The sequence below is a fragment of the Sphaerodactylus townsendi genome, linkage group LG04 (genome assembly GCF_021028975.2).
Source record: "Sphaerodactylus townsendi isolate TG3544 linkage group LG04, MPM_Stown_v2.3, whole genome shotgun sequence".
Taxonomy (NCBI): domain Eukaryota; kingdom Metazoa; phylum Chordata; class Lepidosauria; order Squamata; family Sphaerodactylidae; genus Sphaerodactylus; species Sphaerodactylus townsendi.
Window position 1 is genome coordinate 131,168,216 of NC_059428.1, and position 20,723 is coordinate 131,188,938.

The following is a 20,723-nucleotide window of genomic DNA, read 5'->3' on the forward strand; positions in this document are numbered from 1 at the left end:
ATTTGAAGAGTTACTGAAGTGGGTGGCGTTTCTTGATCTTGTTAGTTGTGTTGTGAGATGATAAACAGGCATTAGGCCTGCTAAGCTTCATTTTACTACTCAATACAGTAACCCAGTGGTGAGATTCAGCCGGTTTGCCCCAGTTCAGGCAAACTGGTTGTTAAAAGCCCCCTTGCTCTCACTCCCCTGGGATAGGGAGCGATGGGGCTTTTAGCGCCTCGGAGCCCAGGGCGGGGAGGAGAGCCAAACCGGGCAGCGATGGGTGTGTGTGTGGAGCAGAGGGCTCTGATTCCCGGGGCAGGGAGGAGCTTACTGAGCTGGGGGGTGGAGCAGAGGGCTCTGGCTCGGGTCTCCTCCCAAACTGGAGCCCTTTGCTCCACCTGCCCGCCTGGCTTGATTGTCCTCCCCACCTGGAGGTGAGGTGGGGCAGTGTGAGAAGGTAGGGGAGGGCAGCCGCCCGGGGAGGCCAGAAACTCGGGGGGGGGGTGCAGAAAACTCGAGGGGGGGGTGCAGAAAACTCGAGGGGGGGGGTAAGGCAGGGCCAGTTGTTAAAGTATTTGAATCCCACCTCTGCAGTAGCCTATATCATTTTGATGTAGTTTCTCAACACTTATACTGAGTCCTGATGGTTTTGTTTTTTAATCATAGGTTTAGTTTCAATCAGGGACAAAGCGAGTTATGGCCTTCTCAATGGGGAGCTCGAAATTGATGACTGAGTGTGGCATGCCCGAGCAGTTCACCTCTCCTCTCGGCCCTAGGTTGGCCTTCAGAATCATCAGTGGTCGTTTGGGGCTCCTTGGCTGCTACTGTTTTCAATAGCAATAATAAACCTGCACCTTCGAGCTTTTTGTAGGCAATTTTTCCCCTACACTCACTCTTTTTATATAATAGATTTTTCATGGTCCTGTAACTTTAGAACTGAGACCAAATGAAACCTTTAGTAAGGCCAGCCAATAAATCATTTGGCCAATAAATTGTACTAAAAAGGAAGAGAGAGGGAAAGATAGCATGGAACACGCCAAACCTATAGTTGGGGTAATGAAAATGCTGAGCCATGGAGGTCGAGACAATTACAGGAGAAACTACCAACTGCCGGTTCAGTTTCAATCGGGTTTTCAGTATGCTAATTTGAGAGGGCTGTTTCAAATAATGGATTAGCCACAATGCACAAAGCCCCTAGCCTAGATGAATGGGGTGGGAGCTTAAATGGAAAACGTTCGCTCCAGTAGTGAATGATGAAGACTTCTGAAAATGCTTGACGGCAAATGCAAAAGCGGCGTCTGGAACTCCGTTCTGTTGGAGAAAAAAACATACTTTCGTGTGGCTGCTTGTGAATGTCAAAGAATGAAATGTTCAAATACAAATAGCTTCCTTGATATAGATGAAAGGCAACACAATAGCTTGTGGCAGTGATAGCAAAGGTGACCGCAGAATACAAAACCGCTTTTGTGAATGTTGTAGAAACTCTGCTGTTGATAAAACATTGACGAGGGTTTGGTTTAAACTGTTTGCAGCCGTGTGGACCCGATCCAACCAAAGGTTAGTGCTTTGAGGTCCTGCTAATTTCAGCACTTGCTAACCACCGATGGCATCAGTCGCTTAACTGGATTGTGGTTGCGGTTGAGTCTTTATGTAAAAGTAGTGTGTATTTCACCTTCTTTTTCTGTGTGCATTCAAGATAAAATGGAGTCTTTAGCGTAGATCATTTTGATCCTTTAATGAAAGTATAGAGACCATGTAAACGTTGCCCTCTTATATATATATATATATATTCAGTCAAGGTTTTCTTTAGTAGTTCTACTTAGATCCTTTAAATATTAAATGCATTCTAAATGTAAAGAGGCATCAGAAAGAATGCAATGTGTCTAATATGCAGTTGTGTAAGTGTCTACCAGAATAAAATGTATACATGTGACAAGACTAAATATTTGTTTTGTTCTAGGAGATGCCATAGTTAAGATTACACTTTAGGTACCAAAATGTGTATAAAGTTTACTCTGAAAGCTGTATTAAGACACCGAGTACCTAAAATCGCTGCTTGGAGAAATTTTAGTACTTAAATGTAGAATTCCAGGTATCGTGTGAGAAGCTTGGGATGTTTTCTTTATGGCGACATTTGATTCTTTCTATCTGAATTATTTGGAAAGGGGTTTTGAAGTTGTGTAAGGAGAGAATGAGAAATCAAGATAGAAAATCTCTGCAAAGAGGTATTTTTAGAATATTTTGGTTTTTGTATGCAACAGATCACTTTTTCCTGAACATTTGCAATCAGAGCTTTAGCTGGAATTTATTTTGAGGCTAAGCTGTTTTTGTTTGTTTTAAGTAATCAGGGGAACTATTGGATCAGAGAAGTATATTTAGGAAACTTAGGTGAAACGTTTCATAATCTAATTTATCGTTTAAGCTAATGTTAAATGTCAGGTATTTTTTTAGAAATATATATTTTGCACAATATCGATGGATTTGGCTTTTACGAATCCCAGTACCAACATGTGTGCCGGTATACATCTGGCCCAATCAATGTAAACATTGCAGTTGAAATTCTTATATGGTATCTGAAATATATATGTGTTTTGAGTGTGCGTTTGTGTGACTGAGACTGTGGTAAGGAATCAATGTGTTTGTGTATATATGTTTATATATTTTAATATATAAATATTTCAATATATCCACTTTTGAGACCATGGCATGGATAAGAACGTTTAAATATTGGCTTAGGATTCACTATCAACAGAATTCTTCCAGCCTTATTTGTTCCTTCTTATCAGACACAAAGTCCATACATTGGTGCAATATTATTGAGAAGAACATCAAAAGTATTGGCCTCTTGATGGAAGCTCTTTACATGCTTACCGCTAAAGAGGCCGATCAGTCTTTAAAAACAAACTCCTAGACTGGGAATTTCAATCACTGACAAATTTGGCAAAAAACCCAAATCCTGTTCCTCTTTAAACCTAGCAATTCCTCCCACTCACGGTCAAATAGCCAAATATTTAATCACTCTGACTAATTGGCGCAAAGGCGAGCCATGGCACAAAGGCGAGCCATGGCATGTTGCCTTCAGCATTCTCTCCCTCTCTCTGGGAGATTCAACAAACTGGATAAAGCCCAAAGGCCACGTCCCTGTACATTGGGACAGATTGAATCTTTACCCCACTCCCTTCTTCTTTGCTGAAGAACCGAAGGAGTCAGAGAAAAGTAGGCAACCCATATTCCATTACTGACCACTAATTCTGCTGACTCAGTTGTAATCTCAAGTCTTCTGAGTGACCCTGGCCCTATATACAATGAAGATCTTGCAGACTTTTTGAAATAATCAAGTGTAAATGATATATTTTTATGATTTTTATGTTTATCAACGATAAATTGTATTTTATTCTCTTTTTATAATGTGTTTTAAATTTATTCCAATAAAGACTCACTCACTCATTCATTCAATATATGAAAATAGTGATTCCATGGGGTTTTCAAGGCAAGAAGCGTTCAAAGATGGTTTGCCAATGCCTGCCTACTGTTGCCACTCCGTTATCCCTTGGTGGTCACCCATGCAACCTTTAACCAGGACCAATCCTGCTTAGCTTGTGAGATCTGACAAGATCGAGGTAGCTTGGGCTATTACAGGAATGGATATATACGTATGTATGTATGCACACACATACACCCCTGCAGATTTCTTTCAGAACAATTCACTTGAGAATGTTTGTCAGCATTATGGAGTAAGCTACTTGGAGTAGTTTGCCTAAAAATTATAGGTAGTTTTTGAAGATGTTAAAAGAGTCTCAGGAAAACTCACTCCTGGACAGTGGCGTATCTACCTAGGGACAAGGGGTACCCCTTGTCCCCGAATCCTCTTCTAGTCGCGCGATGAAACATAAAGTGGCCCCCCACATGACCAGGAAGTCCTGCTGCCTTGTCGTTTTCGCGTGCCTCAACCTATCCATGTCAGTCGGCACGCAAAAACGATGAGCACCCTCAACCCCCCCTGGACTCCCCCCTCCCTCCCTTCCTCCCCTCCCCAGTCAGAAGAGACTGCAGGCTGCCGGCTGGGAGCCCAGCCAGCAGGGGAAGGGGAGGTGGGCACCCTAGACCTTGCCCATGTCCATGGTGACATGGGCGGGGTCAAGGTCAGTGGGGGGTTGGAACCTGGGGCATCAGGGGGCGGAGCCGGGGTGGCAGTGGGGCAGAGCCTGGGGGGCATCCTGGAGACAATTTGTCTCGGGCCCCATTTACCCATGGTGCGCCTCTGCTCCTGGAGAATTAAAAAACCCCACCTTGAATATTTACATTCACTCAACCGCGCTTCCTGTTTTTAAAGTGCCCACCTTGTGGCTGCGTAGCCATGCGGGGTTGCAGGGACATCTCGTGCCTGTCCTCCATCGTGGCTACGCAGCCTGGGAGGTGAGTGTTTTCAACAAAGCCGTGCCTCCGTACGAAGGCGCATTGGTGACCTACGCTAGCTTCGGGGCTGCCCGCACAGAGGCTTGTAAATGGCCTGGGGCTGCACTGGGCACATGTACCCCGGCGACACCCTGCTTTGTTTTGGCCAGGTGGAAAGGGCCTTACTTTGATTCAAGTAAATAGACGACTGCTTAAAAGGCTAGTTTCTGTTGACTTTCCAACCAGCGTTGCATGAATTTCATAACCTTAACTACCTTAATACGCCTTTGCCATCCAAGCAAAGGAACAGTTTCAGAAGCTTTCCAGGATGCATGACAACATGGAAAAACTCTACCGGAATGTCATGGGATATTACGCCATTGATTTAAAGAAGGTTTCCGTAGAAGAATTTCTAACTGACTTGAACAATTTCAAGACAGCTTTCATGGTAAAGTATACACAATCAGTTTAACCTTGGGAACAGCACAGCTAATTCTTGTTTTTTCTCAGTTTCAGTTTTAATGGTGTTGCTTTCTTAAGAAAGGAGAGCAGATTTGTACTTGAGTCTAAATTTGAACCAAGGCCCCTTCCGCACACTCAGAATAATGCACTTTCAATCCACTTTCAATGCACTTTGAAGCTGGATTTTACTGTGCAGAATTGCAAAATCCGCTTTCAAACCATAGTGAAAGTGGATTGAATGTGCATTATTTTGCATGTGTGGAAGGGACCCAAAAACACTAGAGGGGTTAATGCTACCCCTGGCTTTTTTTTTAGCCCCAGAAGGTGGGCATGTGCCATAGAATGGTCTTGACAATCTATCAAAAACTGTAAAGTGAATTTGTTATAGAGAATAACATGAACAGTGCCTTAGATCTAGAAATGTTTTATATGACTATATAACTTCCTTGGGGGAGAGCTGAGAACAGTACTTAAACACAATCATTTGAAGAGTAAGCAATGTTGTTCTTTGAAAGCAGATGAGAAAGTCACAGTATGGTAGTTTTTCACCCCACATATGGTGGTTTTTCACACAGCTAACTTGACACGTGTACACTATTCAAATGGGCGCTGGTATTCCTGCTGTCTATAATTCTCAAAGGAAATCTTTGCACATCAAGTGATATTTAAGATGTCGCCTTACGTCAGTTATTTAAACCTGTGGTTTCTCAAGCTTAGTTAAATGTTCAATGTATTGTTGAAGGCTTTCATGGCCGGAATCACTGGGGTGCCGTGTGGTTTCCCGTGTTCTAGCAGCATTCTCTCCTGATGTTTCGCCTGCATCTGTGGCTGGCATCTTCAGAGGATCTGATAGTAGGAAAGGAAAGCAAGTAGAGTATATATACCAGTGAGTAAAGGTCAATAGGTGAGGGCATCTGAATAGGAGTGGCCTGGCATGTGAGTAACAATGGAGATAGCAAGGTCGATAGGTGAGGCATCTGAATAGAAGTAGTCTGGCCTTTGTTCCCTTTGATTGTCTATAATCATCTTGTGTTTGTGTGGAGCTGATTAGTCACTGTCTTGACACTAGTATTTTTCAAAACTGGCAGCCAAATTCTGTTCATTTTCAAGATTTTTTCCTTTTTGTTGAAATTGTCCAGGTGCTTATGGATTTCAATGGCTTCTCTGTGTAGTCTGATGTAGTAGTTGTCAGAATGGTCCAGAATTTCTGTGTTTTCAAATAATATTCTGTGTCCAGGTTGGTTTATTATGTGTTCTGCTATTGCTGATTTTTCAGGCAGTGCTTTTCGTTTTCTTTGATTCGTGTCTAAGCGCTGCGTTTGGTGGTTCCTATGTAGACTTGTCCACAGCTACATGGAATGCGGTAGACTCCTGCAGTAGCTAGAGGATCCTTCTTATCCTTTGTTGAACGTAGCATTTGTTGAATTTTCTTAGTGGGTCTGCAGATTGTTTGTAGGTTATGCTTCTTCATCTGTTTTCCTATGTGGTCAGTGGTTCCCTTGATGTATGGTAAGAATACTTTCCCTCTAGATGGCTCTTTATCTTTGTTCATGTGGCTTGTTCTTGGTCTTGCAGCTCTTCTGATGTCTGTAGTAGAGTAACCATTAGCCTGTAGAGCCCAGTTTTGGTGGTTCAATTCATCTTGAAGGAGGTGGGGTTCACAGATTCTGTTTGCACGATCTACCAAAGTTTTTATGTTGATTTTATTGCATTTTTCTTAGCAAGCCACCAAGGAGAACATGAGGAGAAGAGAAGCCGAAGAAAAGGAGAGGCGTGCTAAAATGGCTAAGGAAAAGGCCGAGAAAGAGAAGCTAGAAAGACAGCAAAAGAAAAAACACCTGCTTGAAATGAATACAGGTAATGTGGAAAAAAGCTGTATGGCTGTAAAAGGTGCATAGAAGAGCTATTACGATGGTGGTGATAGATAGAGGCAGGGTAACTGTGTTTAAACCTCCCAGCTACGATCAAATCTAACACTTCAGACAGCTTTGTTTTGCACAGGAAGTTATTATATTTCTATTTGTTTCATCTATTCCTCTCCCCTTTTACGACATCATGGGGACCCTGCCACCCCTCCCCTTTTGGGGTTTTGTGGGAACTGATAACAGACGCCATCTCGAGTTAATTGATGCTGCATTTTAAATAGGGTAGGGTTTATTTTATTAGAGCTGTTTTAATCCATATTTATTGTATCTAATTCAATGCTGTGCTCTATCTATTTTGTTCACCGCCCTGAGCCCTTCAGGGGAGGGCGGTTTATAAACCCAATCAATCAATCAATCAATCAATCAATCAATCAATCAATCAATCAATCAATCAATCAATCAATCAATCAATCAATCAATCAATATTCCTGTTAACATTTCTCTATCTTGCATTTTTAAATTGGTCTTTTCCTTATTCTCAAACTGTAACATTAACTTGCTTGGAAAAGGAGGCTTTTCTGTTTTACTCCCCTCCCCTTAGCACTATTAAGATACCTGAGCGTTGTGTTGCTAGTATAAGTCGACTTTAATGGAAAAGAAACTAACTTTATTGAACTGGGTTCTTGCCCTCAGTTCCAGTATATATGGGGTTTTCAAACGGGCAGTTCTTGACCGCTATTGGTCCTCTTTCCCATCTCTCGGGTAGAGGCAGGAACTGATGGCTTCTGGGAGATGTAGTCCTGACAGCTGTTTGGTAGCAGCCTGATGCCTCTTGCTTTCTGCCATGACGTTGAGGTACTAGTGAATGATGCAAGCCCATTGCCCCCATGACATTTCCAGCCCCACTGTAAATATAACTCTGTTCTCTTTGCCTGTAGAGGCCTTGTGCTTCAGGTCTTCTCCTGTGTGAATCACATCTCTTATAAAATTTACCAGAATGACAGTGTGGTTCAGCGGTTAGTGGTTCAGAGCCCTGCTGTGATATGAAGCGCAAGGAATGCCTCTGGGCCTCACTCTGTCTCAACGTAACCTACCCCAGAAGATTCATGTGAGGATAAATTGGAAGCAGGGGTTGGGGGGGAAACTCATATTTATTCATTACATTTGTCTCTTCTATCAACCCTGGTTTCAGTGAGATTGTGATGGAACTTGCCCCTTCAGATCCTGTGCGCACAGACTGGAGTTTGGGGAGCATCCCCCACCCTTAGACATTTTGAACTCTCTGCAAAAAAGGAGAGATTAGTCTAGACATAGAGAGAAATATCTACTGGACCAATCCATGTTTAAGGAAGTTGTGAGGAAGACTGATTCTTCTCATTATCAGTCTTCCTCACAAGAGCAGCAGTAGCATAGTGGTTAAGAGCAGGTGATCTCTAATCTGGAGGAACCAGGTTTGATTCGCCGCTCTGCCGCCTGAGCTGTGGAGGCTTATCTGGGGAATTCAGATTAGCCTGTGCACTCCCACACACACCAGCTGGGTGACCTTGGGCTAGTCACAGTTCTTCTGAGCTCTCTCATCCCTACATACCTCACAGGATGTTTGTTGTGAGGAAGGAAGGGAAAGAAGATTGTAAGCCCCTTTGAGTCTCCTACAGGAGAGAAAGGGGGGTATAAATCCAAACTCTTCAAACTCTTCTCCTTCATTACAACCCGATCCAAACAGCGAGGTGCCAGACGTGGCGTCGCAGCTGCTCTGGCCTGCCACTCCCAGAGGGGCTTTCTGGCAGTGTGGGAAGGCTAAAACTGCAAACAAGACTCCTGCTGCTGGAGACCCCCGTTGGGGTTAACGGCCATGGTGGCATAAGTCCGAAGACCCAGCTGCTGGCACAGCAGGGAAACAGACTCACATCATCTCCTCCCCCAGATCACTCCCATTGCATCTAAGATGCTGGCGGGATGTCCAAGGCCACGTCCCATCTTCGGGGGGGGGTTGCGGTGGCCACGTTCCAGCAGATTCACCCCTCTGCCAGGGCAAGTGCCCCAGAGAGGGCAAATCCACCAATGCCGCCCTGCAACGATCCCAATGGCAGATTCCCCCCTTCCCCTTCGGATGGGATCTTCAGTCTGTTTGGGAACTCTCATTATTTATGGGGGTTCTGTCACATCCGTGGAACTGAAGATGGTGGAATATCCATTCAAGTATTTAAGGTGAGATCACTGATAGTGAAGGTCCTCCTTGTCAGCGTGACAACCCCCTTCTTCTTGAGTTGAAGAGAAGGATAGTATTTGTCCAGGATAATTATGGGTTTTCTATAACAGGGATTGTTGTTCGTTCTCATAGACATTTCCGTTGGAACCATCTAGCAGACTGAACACATTCCTGCTATAACACACCACTATAGTGTACACAGAAGACCCTAATTAGTTTTAGAGAGAGGCTGTTGGCCTTCACATACCAACCTTGGACTTCCTTGGTGGTCTCCCATCCACATACTCACCAGGGCTGGCCCAGCATAGTCAAAAACCATGGTCATCACGGCCAAGAAGGTGCTGTGACGATGACCTCCTCTTCTGTCTCCTGGATCTTGTGGAGCAGTCTGGGAAGGGCGGGTAACAGGGGGAATGCGTAGAGATGATCTGGGAGCCAGTCTGCTGTGAGAGCTTGCATGGATGGAAGTAGCAGGCTATGAAGAGAGGGAGTTGAATGTTGGCTGGGGATGCAGATAGTTCATGGACCCAGGCAGTGTGTTGTCCAGGTGAAGAGGGACACCTTCAATCCTTATTCCCCCTCCTGTATTTGCTGCTGACATAGCCAGTCTGCTTGCACATTAAGGACACCTTGAATGTGTTATAAAAGATACCAAAGATCAAGAGAATGGCCACACAGGTCTTTCTGAGCAGGTCCTACTCTCTGATGCAGCTTGCCAAGCCAGTGGGTCTTATGATCTCAACCACTGGTCAGCTTCTGTTCTCATTATTAGATCATTTAGTTCACACTGAGTAGTAATGTGAATTGTCATTGACCAAAGCACCCTGCTCTCTGTTGCCTGTTGTGAGAAGATTTTTTTTTCCCATCCTGTTTTTCAGTTTGATGGTTGAACTGTTCAATTGTCCTTTTTTGTTCCCTGGTTAAGTGTGTGCTTTCTCTGCCTTTCAGTTCCACAAGGCATGGGCTAACTTTATATAGAATAGGCGACTATCCAAGAGAAGAGGAGACATTCCTCACTCAAAATTCCCCTTTCAGAGAGGATTGACGTGCTGCAATAGCTTTCGACTGCTCGAGGCAGGATACTGTGAACCAAATATGTCAGGTGTATCAAATGACTTCTCACTGATTGGTGAGGCTTGACCAAAAAAGGTGATGGACACTATTAGCAAATCTGTTAAATTACTGCCTTGGTCAGCGGTGGTCCCTTCTCAGATCTGTACTGTCGTGGGGAGGAGATGTTCACACTATCCCATCAAAAAAAGAGAAGGGCTATAACTAGAGATGTCCTTTGTACAAGGCATAACATGTGTATTTGTCATTGTCATAATTCTGAACAAGAGTGACCTTGTTGTCATGTAGGAATGCTGTGGAATATCTCAAAGAGTGCCCCAAAGTGAGGGTGGCCAAATCTGTTTAGCAGCTCTAGGACTTATTGATCCCAGATGAAATTACTTTGTGAGCAGATCTCGCCTCTGAGCTTTCAGCGCGTCATTTGTGGTTTACACTCAAGATGTGTGACTGCAAAAATACCTATAAGCAGAAAATGTGACACAAGATAACATGGAACGAAGCGGGACTAATCGGTGAACCAACTGATCTGAGGGATAGTGCATTTTTAAAATTAACTTTAGGGAAAGAGTGGACGTGTTCAGTTTATAATTGTGGGCCAGTGTATGTATTTCTAGAAATCATACCAGTAGAACCCGAAGGAGGAAAAATCAAGTTGAATTTTCTATCTCAATCCATTATTTAATACATTTTAAGTACCAGAGGGTTGCTTATTATCCAACAGACGCACCCTCTGGTACGGTAGAAATATTGTTGTGAACAGCCAGAATGGTGGCTGTCATGATTTATAATAGTGTTGTGGATATTATTATTTTTTTTGAGCAAAAGATTTGAAATAATTAAAAACAATAAAATGACACTTTGCTAAACCATATGCTAGTTTTAGTTCCTTGTATGTATTTTGACAAAAATAAATTATAACACAGTTCCAGTTGTGCAGCGTGTGGTCACGACTGCTTTAAGAAGCTTCTGAGAATTTGAAAGTTGATCTCAATAGCATAAGGTTGGGCCTGTTGTTGATTCCATCATGGGCCCTGCCTGTTCCCTCCCTTTCTTCTTCCTTCTTTTTGGCCTTTAGATCGGGCGCCTGTTTTTAACCAACTCTTGCTAAACAACCTTGCTGTTTAATTTATATTTGTTGTGAGTAACTGCTGCTTAAGTTTTAACGGGTTAATAGGTTTAAGTTTTAGGTTGTTTTGAGTTGCTGTTTGGAGAACAGCCATTTTGTGAGCCGCCTCGAGCCCTTCGGGGAAGAGGCGGCCTATAAGTTTAATAAATAAATAAATAAAATAACATTGAAGTGGGTTTTATTGAATATAACGGTCATATTATGATGGCTTTTTGGTGTTCCATGCAGGATTGTGTTCTTCTAAAATATAACATTTTTTTTTTTCAAATGGCAAGTCAGTCCCTGTAGCTCCATGTTGAAATTTAGGTTTTTGGTTTGTTTTTTTTAGTAATCCATTCAAGCAAGCAGAATTTCAACAGCAAATAGGTTGGTTCCAGGCAGGATTTCTGCTTGAACTTACCCACATCTCCTTGCTATAGTTTGCCCATGGAGGCCCCGTGGTCCCCAGCATAGAATCTTTGGGTGGTCAAAAAAAGGTCCCTCCACCCTTTTCCACAGCTGAAGAGCTGGTTGAACCCTTGAAGTGAATCAGAAAGGGAGATGCTTAATGGCATTACTTTACATTTAAAGTCACTGCTGTATCTCACTTGAGGATGCACTGGTGGGAAGTGAAATGAGCTTTGATTTACTGGATGCCACACTGAAACTAAAAGGGGTAACGTCTTGGAGATATGATATATGATTGAATTATAGGCTTATCTGCATTTGGAATTGCCAGCATTTTAATGCCACAGCCTTTCCCCTAGCTTTGTAAATCCTTTGGCATCACTATGGCAACCCTGAGAACTGATGGAATTCCCTGTGTTTGATTTTCTACAGAGGGTGATGAAACAGGAGTGATGGATAGCCTATTGGAGGCCCTGCAGTCAGGCGCTGCTTTCCGAGACCGGAGAAAACGGACAGCACAGTCTAAAGGTAAATATCTCCCCCACCACCCTGTTGCTTCGTGCGAAGTTATGGCACAGGAATCCTTGGCCTGGCAAATCGCACATACGCAGCTCTGCTGCAGATGGCCCAGCCATTTCCACTGCCCAAGGCCATGAGGCCTCTTTCCTTTGTTTGCATGTAACTAGTTCAATTGCGCTTGACGGTTTCTCCTTATCTGTCTTTCTAAGGGAGTAACCTGCCTGTCCAAAACAATGTCTCTTTCTCACTGTCCTTTCACATGCTGATATATTTGGAATGCAAGGGTGGGGGAATTATGGGTTGAACCAAACTGTAACCTTTATGTATATACTGGGGCCAGAGAGCCAAACCCCCAGTTTTGGCTATCTGACCAATGGGCTGACACAGTTCTGAATAAAGCTCTTGAACCTACCTTGAGTCTTATTACTGACTGGAGTACCAGACCTTTACATGGCTCTATGAACACATAGAAGCCACCTTATACTGTATCAGATCATCAAAATCAATTCTGTCTACTCAGACTGGCAGGAGCTCTCCAGGGTCTTCCACAACTCTCACTGGAAGCGCCAGGGATTAAGCTTGGTACGTTTTGCATGCAAAACAAATGCTCTACCACTGAGCCATGGCCCCTTCCCTCACTGTGGATATTTAAATCTAGAGATTGTGGCCAGGAACGAACACAACATGTTTCTGCAAGCCTGAGAAAAATGTCAGGTTTTGCTGGAAAAATCTGAAATCTATTACATACATTAAAATAAACCCTAATAACATTAAATAATTGAGGGGGATTAAAGAATCCTAAATAAGAGAGCCAGTATGGTATAGTGATTAAGAGCAGGTGGATTCTAATCTGGAGAATCTGGTTTGATTCCCCACTCCTCCACCTGAGTGGTGGAGGCTTATCTGGTGAACCAGATGTGTGTCTGCACTCCCACATTCCTGCTTTGTGGCCTTGGACTAGTCACTGTTCTTCGAAACTCTCTCAGCCCCACCTGCCTCACAAGGTGTCTGTTGTGGAGAGAGGAAGGGAAATGAGTTTGTAAGCCACCTTGAGTGTCCTTACAGGAAAGAGCGGGGTATAAATCCAAACTCTTCTTCCAAGAGAAATTGTGCCTTTAAGAAATGAATACCCTTTGCAGGAGTTGCTAGGCAATACTGTCGTTCTTGAATCCTTGGTTTTAGTTAGTAACTGGCAGGAGAAGCAGTCAGAACCATTTTGGGGGCCATTTTGGCCTCCCAATCCACCTCTGCTCCTCTTGTCCTGGCAGGAGAACCCCCCCTGTGGCCAGACCTGGCAGCAACCCACAGATGGTATCAATTACCACATGACTTGCATGACTCACACAGGGCAGTGGCAACCACCTGATGACTCACTATTATTCAGCAGCATGTTCTGCAGGAAAGCCAGCATGGTGTAGCATTACAGCCTAAGATCTGCAAGAATCAGGTTCGAATCCCTGCTCTATCATCCATGGATTGTGTTGGGCTAGTCATTCACCGCACTCTTTCTACTCTACAGGGTTATTGTGAGGATAAAGTGGAGGCGAGGAAAGCGATATGCTGCTCTGGGTCCCCACTAGGGAGAAAGTCAGGGAATAATAATAATAATAACAACAACAACAATCATCATCATCATCATCATCATCATCATCTTTTATTGTCATTGTGCATGCACAAAGTACGGCCTGCCCTGTAGCAAGACCTGGTACGAGCACAAGCCAGAGAAGACCACAGAAAATGAAGAAGCAAAAATACTCTGGGACTTTAGAATACAGACAGACAGACACCTGGCACGCAACACCCCAGACATAACAGTGATAGAGAAAAAACATGTTTGGATCATAGATGTTGCTGTGCCAGTTGACAGCAGGGTAGAGGACAAAGAGCTGGAAAAGATCACAAAATACAAGGACCTACAAATTGAAGTTGCACGATTGTGGCAAAAAAGAACAACAGTAATTCCACTAGTAGTCGGTGCTCTAGGAGGAATCCCAAGAAATCGTGAAAAACATCTGGAAAGCCTAAACTTGGACAGAACATCAGTCCACATGCTGCAGAAAGCAGCACTTCTAGGAACTGCACATATTCTACACAAATACCTCTAATATCCTAGGTCCTTGGGAAGGACTCGATATTCAGAGATGAATTCCAGACACTTGTGCTGTGTTGTTATGTGTATAATAATAATAATAATAATAATAATAATAATAATAATAATAATAATAATAATAATCTTTTATTGTCATTGTGCATGCACAACAAAACTACAAGCCTTCCCTGATGCACGCTCTTTCAGACCTCACCCCCCACCCTCCTCCAACCATCACTATACAGCCCCAACCACATCAGCGCGAAACCATGGAGTTCAACATAACCACAGCTCTCAAATAAAAGCTGTCTCTGAGCCTGTTTGTCCCTGATCCTGTATCGTCTGCCAGATGATAACATTTCAAAAAAAGAGTATGCCGGATGAGATGGATCCTTCAGAATATTCTGAAATTTCTTTAGGCAACGGGCGTTATAAAGTTCCTCCAAGGAGGTGAGAGGGCAGCCAGTAATTCTCTGGGCAGTAGTGATCACCCTATGGAGCGCCTTCCTATCCGCCACTGTGCAACTGGCAAACCATGCACAGATGCAGTATGTTAAGACACTCTCTATAGCACAGCGGTAGAAGGTTGCCAGCAGTTTTTCATGCAGTTGTTGTTACCTTAAAAGTCTCAGATAATACAGTCTCTGCTGGGCCTTCTTAACCACCATGGAAGTCTGAACTCTAAAGAGGTCAAGTCCTCTTTAATCGTAACACCCAGAAACTTAAAACTGGCCACCCGCTCTACTCGATCCCCATTTATAACCAAGGGCTGAATTTCCTACTATACTACTATAGTATAGTAGTATTTTCTACTATAAGCTCCTTTGTTTTATTGATGTTAAGAACCAAATTATTGTCCCTGCACCACAAGAACAGCCTCACCCCGGTAGGCAGACTCATCCCCTCCAGAGATAAGCCTCACCACTGTTGTGTCATCTGCAAATTTGATAATGATGTTACTATGAGAGAGGGGGTACAATCATATGTATACAGAGTGTACAATAAAGGACTCAACACACAGCCCTGTGTTGAGAGTAAGAACTGAGGAAACTTGATTACCCAGTCTGACCCCCTGGGAACGTCCAGACAAAAAGTCCCTAATCCACAAACAGATTGAATGCGAAAGTCCGAGATCCAGAAGTTTGGTCACCAGTCTTTATGGTAGGATTGTATTAAACGCAGAACCAAAGACTGCAAAGAGCATCCTCACATAATTCCCCTGTTGTTCCAGATGAGTCAAAGCAGTGTGGAGATTGATGGCTATAGTGTCCTCTGTAGATCTGTCGGTTCTGTATGCAAACTGATGTTTGTCAAGTGTATTCGGAAGGCAAGAACTAATATGCCCATGTACCAATTTCTCAAGGCACTTCATGATGATGGGGGTGAGTGCCACTGGTCTATAATCCTGAAGATTGTCAGCAGGGAACTTCTTGGGTAGCGGAACAATGATGGAAGCCTTCAAACAAGATGGAATAACAGACTGAGATAAAGACCGATTAAAAATCTCAGTAAAAACACCAGCCAGTTGGTCAGCACACTCTTTTAGTACCCAACCGGAAATATCATCCGGTCCAGCAGCCTTCCTTGGATTCACAGCCCTTAAAACTCACCGCTCCTCATGTTCTTCCACAGTAAGGTGCGAGCTACAGTCACCTATTGACTGTATGTCATCTCCGTCTGACGGACCTACCTCAAGGCGTGCAAAAAAGTGATTCAGCTCCTCTGCCAAAGCGGGCAAAGAAAAGTGATTCAGCTCCTTGTATAAACAAAGTAAATGAATAATCAACATAGCTGAAGGTGGGGAGCAGGTAGAAGATTGGGCAGGTGCATGCAAAGAGAAAAGGAAGCATGGAAAGAGGTGGGTATGGGAATTAGCAGAAGAAAACACAGAGAAAATAGTATAGGGTCCTGGGGGAAGTTAGGTGCCCCTTGCTCCCTTGTTGGTTCCCCACCATGCCACTGGGCCTAGCCTCTCTCCTGAATTGTTCTGGGGTTTGTTCCCTTTTAATTTGGGGGAATTAGCAGGAACAGACCTAACAACGTGAGAGGCTTGGGCTGAGATCTCTGCTAGTTATACCAAGGTTTTCCCCTTAGAAATCTGCAGGAGACCAGAATTTGGATAAGTTTTAACAATTTTATTGAAGAACAAAATGACACCCCCCATCTGACACACACACACACACACACACACACACACACACACACACACACACACACACACACACACACAGACAGAGACGGGTTTGGAATAAAAGAGGTCATTGTAGGAAGGGTGATATTTACCTGGTCCAGAAGAGGAAGATCCAAGGAGGCAGAATCCAACACTGGTGTTGGGTACAGAGAAAGAAGCAACGTCTGGTATACAGTGCAACTGAACCAAAGGCAGTTCAGCAAACACAGGGCAAGGACCTGCTGTTTGGGATGGCTAGATATAGGAAAATTTGACTCTCTGGTGATGTTCAGAAAGCCATTCTTCCAGAACAAAGCAGGGTTTCAGTTCTCAGGAGAGAACAATTCTGAGGACAATGGCTCAAATGAGTCAGGGATGATCCAGTATTTTATTAGATTTTGGGTGGAGTTGATGAAATTATGACTCTGGGGTATTCCACATCAGAGTAAGGTTGAATGATCCTCTGGTAGTGGGACAGAAGCAGCCTGATGGGGTTAGCCAGGGAAGAATAGAACTCAGGAAAGCAGATTGTGTTCAGGCTGGTTGGTGTTAGCATATCCTTTGTGGACTAGCAGACAGGTGTGCCTTTTCCTGGGCTGTGGCTACTGTTATCCAGATGGAGACGGTTGAAGCCGCAGGAAACTGGGGGTGTTTAGTCTGGAGAAGCGAAGGTTTAGAGGGAGACATGATAGCTATGTTTAAATAGTTGAAGGGATGTCATGTTGAAGAGGGAGCAAGCTTGTTTTCTGCTGCCTCAGAGACTTGGACACAGAGTAATGGATTCGAGGTGAAGGAAAAGAGATTCCTCCTAAACATTGGGAAGAACTTTCTGACTGTCAGGGCTGTTCGACAGTGGAATTCACTGCCTCGGAGAGTGGTGGAGTCTCCTTCTTTGGAGGTTTTTAAACAGTGGCTGTGCTTTGTGTGTTCCTGCATGGCAGGGGATTGGACTTGACGGCCCTTGTAATCTCTTCCAACTCTACGATTCTTTGAAAGGTGTAGCTGGCTGCTGTGCAGCTTGAAAGGGGAACAATGAACATGTCCAGGCAGAGCCCTTCTATTGGAACCAAAATCCAGACCAAGATTTGACACAGAAGAATGTCTGAAGGGGCACATCCTAGCATCCATTTTTGTTCAAGCTGCCTACGGCACCAATAGGCCTGCCTACCAATAAACCTGGTGGCCAGTACCACACAGAATTTTCCCAGGCATAAGCTGGCTGCTAAAGGGAGGAAAGTAGGGAGAACTGAATGTAGAGTGGGAGGAGGAAATAAAGGTAGGTTGGCTAGCAGGTGAGAAGGAAACCAGAAAAGGAGTGACACTGTATGGACTTTCAGGGAAGAAAAACAGGAAGTTGTGGGGGGTGGAGGAGAGGGATAAGATACCCTTCCACAAGTCCTTGTGGGTCCCTGGCTTATATTTTCTAAAGAATAAACTTGTTACCACGCAACTGTAGGGTGGCCCTGCTTTAACATTCCAGTACTCACTTGAATCATTCTTCTTTATTTAGGTATCTATACTCCTTTTTTCTCCCCAGTGGGGACTCAAAAGAGCTTGCAGCATTTTTCTCTCCTTCTTTCTTTTATCCTCGTAGCTACTATTACTGTACGAGACAGGTTAGGGCAGGAGGTGGTGACTGACCCTGAGCTTCCACGGCAGAATTGAGGTTCAAATTTAGATCTCCCGTATCCTAGCCCAGCGCTTGTTCTGTGTTGTGAAGAGAGATACAGCAGAATGCCTTTGTTTGGCATAGCATTAATACAATTTGATCAACTGCAACCTTATAATTTCTTGCTAGGCTGTTCCATAGAATCATGCTCACCTGATAGCGATGCTGTTTAATGAGAAATGCCTTGTATTTGCAGCTTTCCATATTTAACCTGAATGATCCCTTGGAAATATGCTTGTATGTAAAAGTTAACAGCATATATGTTTATCTTCTTCCCTACAGACACGATTCAGAACCTCAGCCCATCCTCTCAGAGGCCTGTTCTGAAAGCTTGTAACCATGGTAATGTATAAATTGCATATTCTTGTTTGTAATTCCTGTTGATTGCTACCTCTGTAAGACTTCTGTGATATTCCCTCTTTTCTATACATCTGGAGTACTGTAATAAAGCACTGGGACTAGCTTGCCAAAAGAACGGAGTACTGTTTGCATCGTCTAACATTTTCTTTGGCTCTTTACATCCTACCTGCATTCTCACTGTCCCTAAGCTCTGAGCTTTTGATTAATGAAATCCTGTATCTCAAAGAAGTTGACTCATGAAACCAAATGAAGCTCTGCATTAAATTAGCAATACTTTTTACATAATTGCAAATGCGGCAGTATTATTAAATATTGTGTTTGGATGGATGAAAAGCTAAATTATATGTGTAATATTTTGGACTAAACTAGTGCAACACGTAGCCCTGCACTTCACGCATATGGCACAGAAAAGGTTGAAAATGTGCAAGTAGATAACTACAGCAGAGGTATAAATAACATGAGTAGAATCAGGTGGGATCCAGCCAGTTCTCACCATTTCTGTAGAAGTGGTTACTAATTTTTTCTGAGCGCTGAGAAGGGGTTACTAAAGCAAACTCCCTGCCCAATAGGGACTGGAGGTGCATGTGTGTGGCGGCGCCACTGTTTGAATCCCACTACCATCGGAACCTGTTATTAAAATGTTTGGATCCCACCACTGAGTAGAATGTATTGCTTTCACAGCCAGACCCAACTAGTTGTGGTGGGTTTTCCGGTCTGTGGCCGTGGTCTGGTAGATCTTGTTTCTAACTGTTCATCTGCATCTGCGGCTGGCATCTTCAGAGGTGTATCACAGAGAGAAGTCTGTTACACACTGTGTCACACAGCCTGGAAAAACCGCCACAACTAATCCAGAGCCTTGTCGAAGGCTTTCACGGCCGGATTCAACTGGTTGTGGTGGGTTTTCCAGGCTGTGTGGCCGTGGTCTGGGGGATCTTGTTCCTAACGTTTTGCCTTCATCTGTGGTTGGCATCTTCAGAGGTGTATCACAAAGAGATCATAGCTTGGATCCTAGGAAGGAGTTCCATGCACACTAGATATTCTCCGCGTGCTTCCTTTTCCTCTGAGATTTCGGTTAGTTTAAGTGGTTAGCTTAAGGACCCATTGAAAGCCATTCATCTTGCACAAATGAAGGTATTAGTAGAAGAAGCACGCTATATGGCAGAAATTTTTTTTGCGTAAATCAAAGTCCTTCGTAGGATGCAAGCCATAGCATCAGGTATGTTGAAATACCATTCACTAAACTACAGGAAATGTGTGTCAACGCTGCCGCTGTGAGGGATTTTATGTAAGCCATTGATTGATGCTTGGATTTATTAGCCAAAACTTATCTCTAAGGTGATACAATGTCAGCCGCTGGTGCTGATGAGCATGTTTAAATTCCGGATGGCCTTACATGTTACTTTTAGACAGTAGAGTCTGGAAATGATCAACCGTCAAGGAATATAGCATCCAGCATTCCGTTAGAACAGCTGACGGGTGGACTCCTCTGTACGTTTCCTGGACGTTTATAATGGTGATGGCTTTCCTTTGATCCGTAACAAGCAATAAGGAGTCCCTTATCATAAAGGCAACTGTGATAGCTGACTTATGAAAGCACTGTCGAAATGAGAGGCTTTCTTTGCTCAGGTTTTGTCGTTAAGATCCTTAAAGAACTAGCGCATCATTGAGCAACTAGCACCATTTGGATCGCTTCAAAGAGACCAGGAGCTCTTGTAGCAGGTCGCAAATGGCCCAATGTGAATACAATACTTTGACGAAGGCTGTCGAAACAGAATAGAACTGGCAGCCTGTCGATGAATTGTTTTGAATTACTTTGGAGGAAACTGCTGACCAGCTTGAACGAAATGAAGAACTGTGCCTGCGCTGCAAGTGTTCTTTAAGGACCTTAATGACAAAAACCCAGTAAAGAAAGCCTCTCGTTTCTACAGTGCTTTCATAAGTCAGCCTTTATTACACAGGACTCCTTGGTTCTTGTTTTTCCTTTGTAGCATGGCATCTGGTATTTGGAGGCATATTACTCCTGTTTGTGGAGGTTCTGTTTAGCGGTCAAGTTGATAGCTTGTGGACACCTTCTGACAGCAAAGCCCATACATTAGTTTCAGGTTTGTGGTGAAGTGGATGCAGAGGAACTCTGACCTACCAAGCTGAAGGCAGCAGTCGCTCTAAGACAAGGTCAGGATTTCTGCAGCAGCAGGGTAGCTTCAGCATGAGCAAGTAGGGGAGGCCCCAGGCAACCTCCCCATGCCAATCAGCTGCTGAGCAGGAGCTTCTTAGCCCAGGGCTTCACATGGGAGGTGAGGCTGGCAGCAAAGGGTTCCATGGAGAAATGAAGGCAAAAGAGCAGCAGTGGCGTAGTGGTTAAGAGCAAGTGCACTCTAATCTGGAGAACCAGGTTTGATTCCCCGCTCTGCCACTTGAG

At 43.9% G+C, this 20,723-nt stretch overlaps 1 protein-coding gene across 1 annotated transcript in view; it reads left to right on the forward strand.

Moving 5' to 3' along the window:
- DIAPH3 (diaphanous related formin 3) overlaps nt 1–20,723 on the forward strand; it is a 165,087-nt gene that overhangs the window by 80,519 nt on the left and 63,845 nt on the right. Inside the window, exons 24-27 of the mRNA XM_048494922.1 lie at nt 4,661–4,825; nt 6,561–6,696; nt 11,930–12,025; nt 18,227–18,286. Coding sequence (XP_048350879.1) covers nt 4,661–4,825; nt 6,561–6,696; nt 11,930–12,025; nt 18,227–18,286 — 457 coding nt within the window. The remainder of the gene's footprint in view (nt 1–4,660; nt 4,826–6,560; nt 6,697–11,929; nt 12,026–18,226; nt 18,287–20,723) is intronic.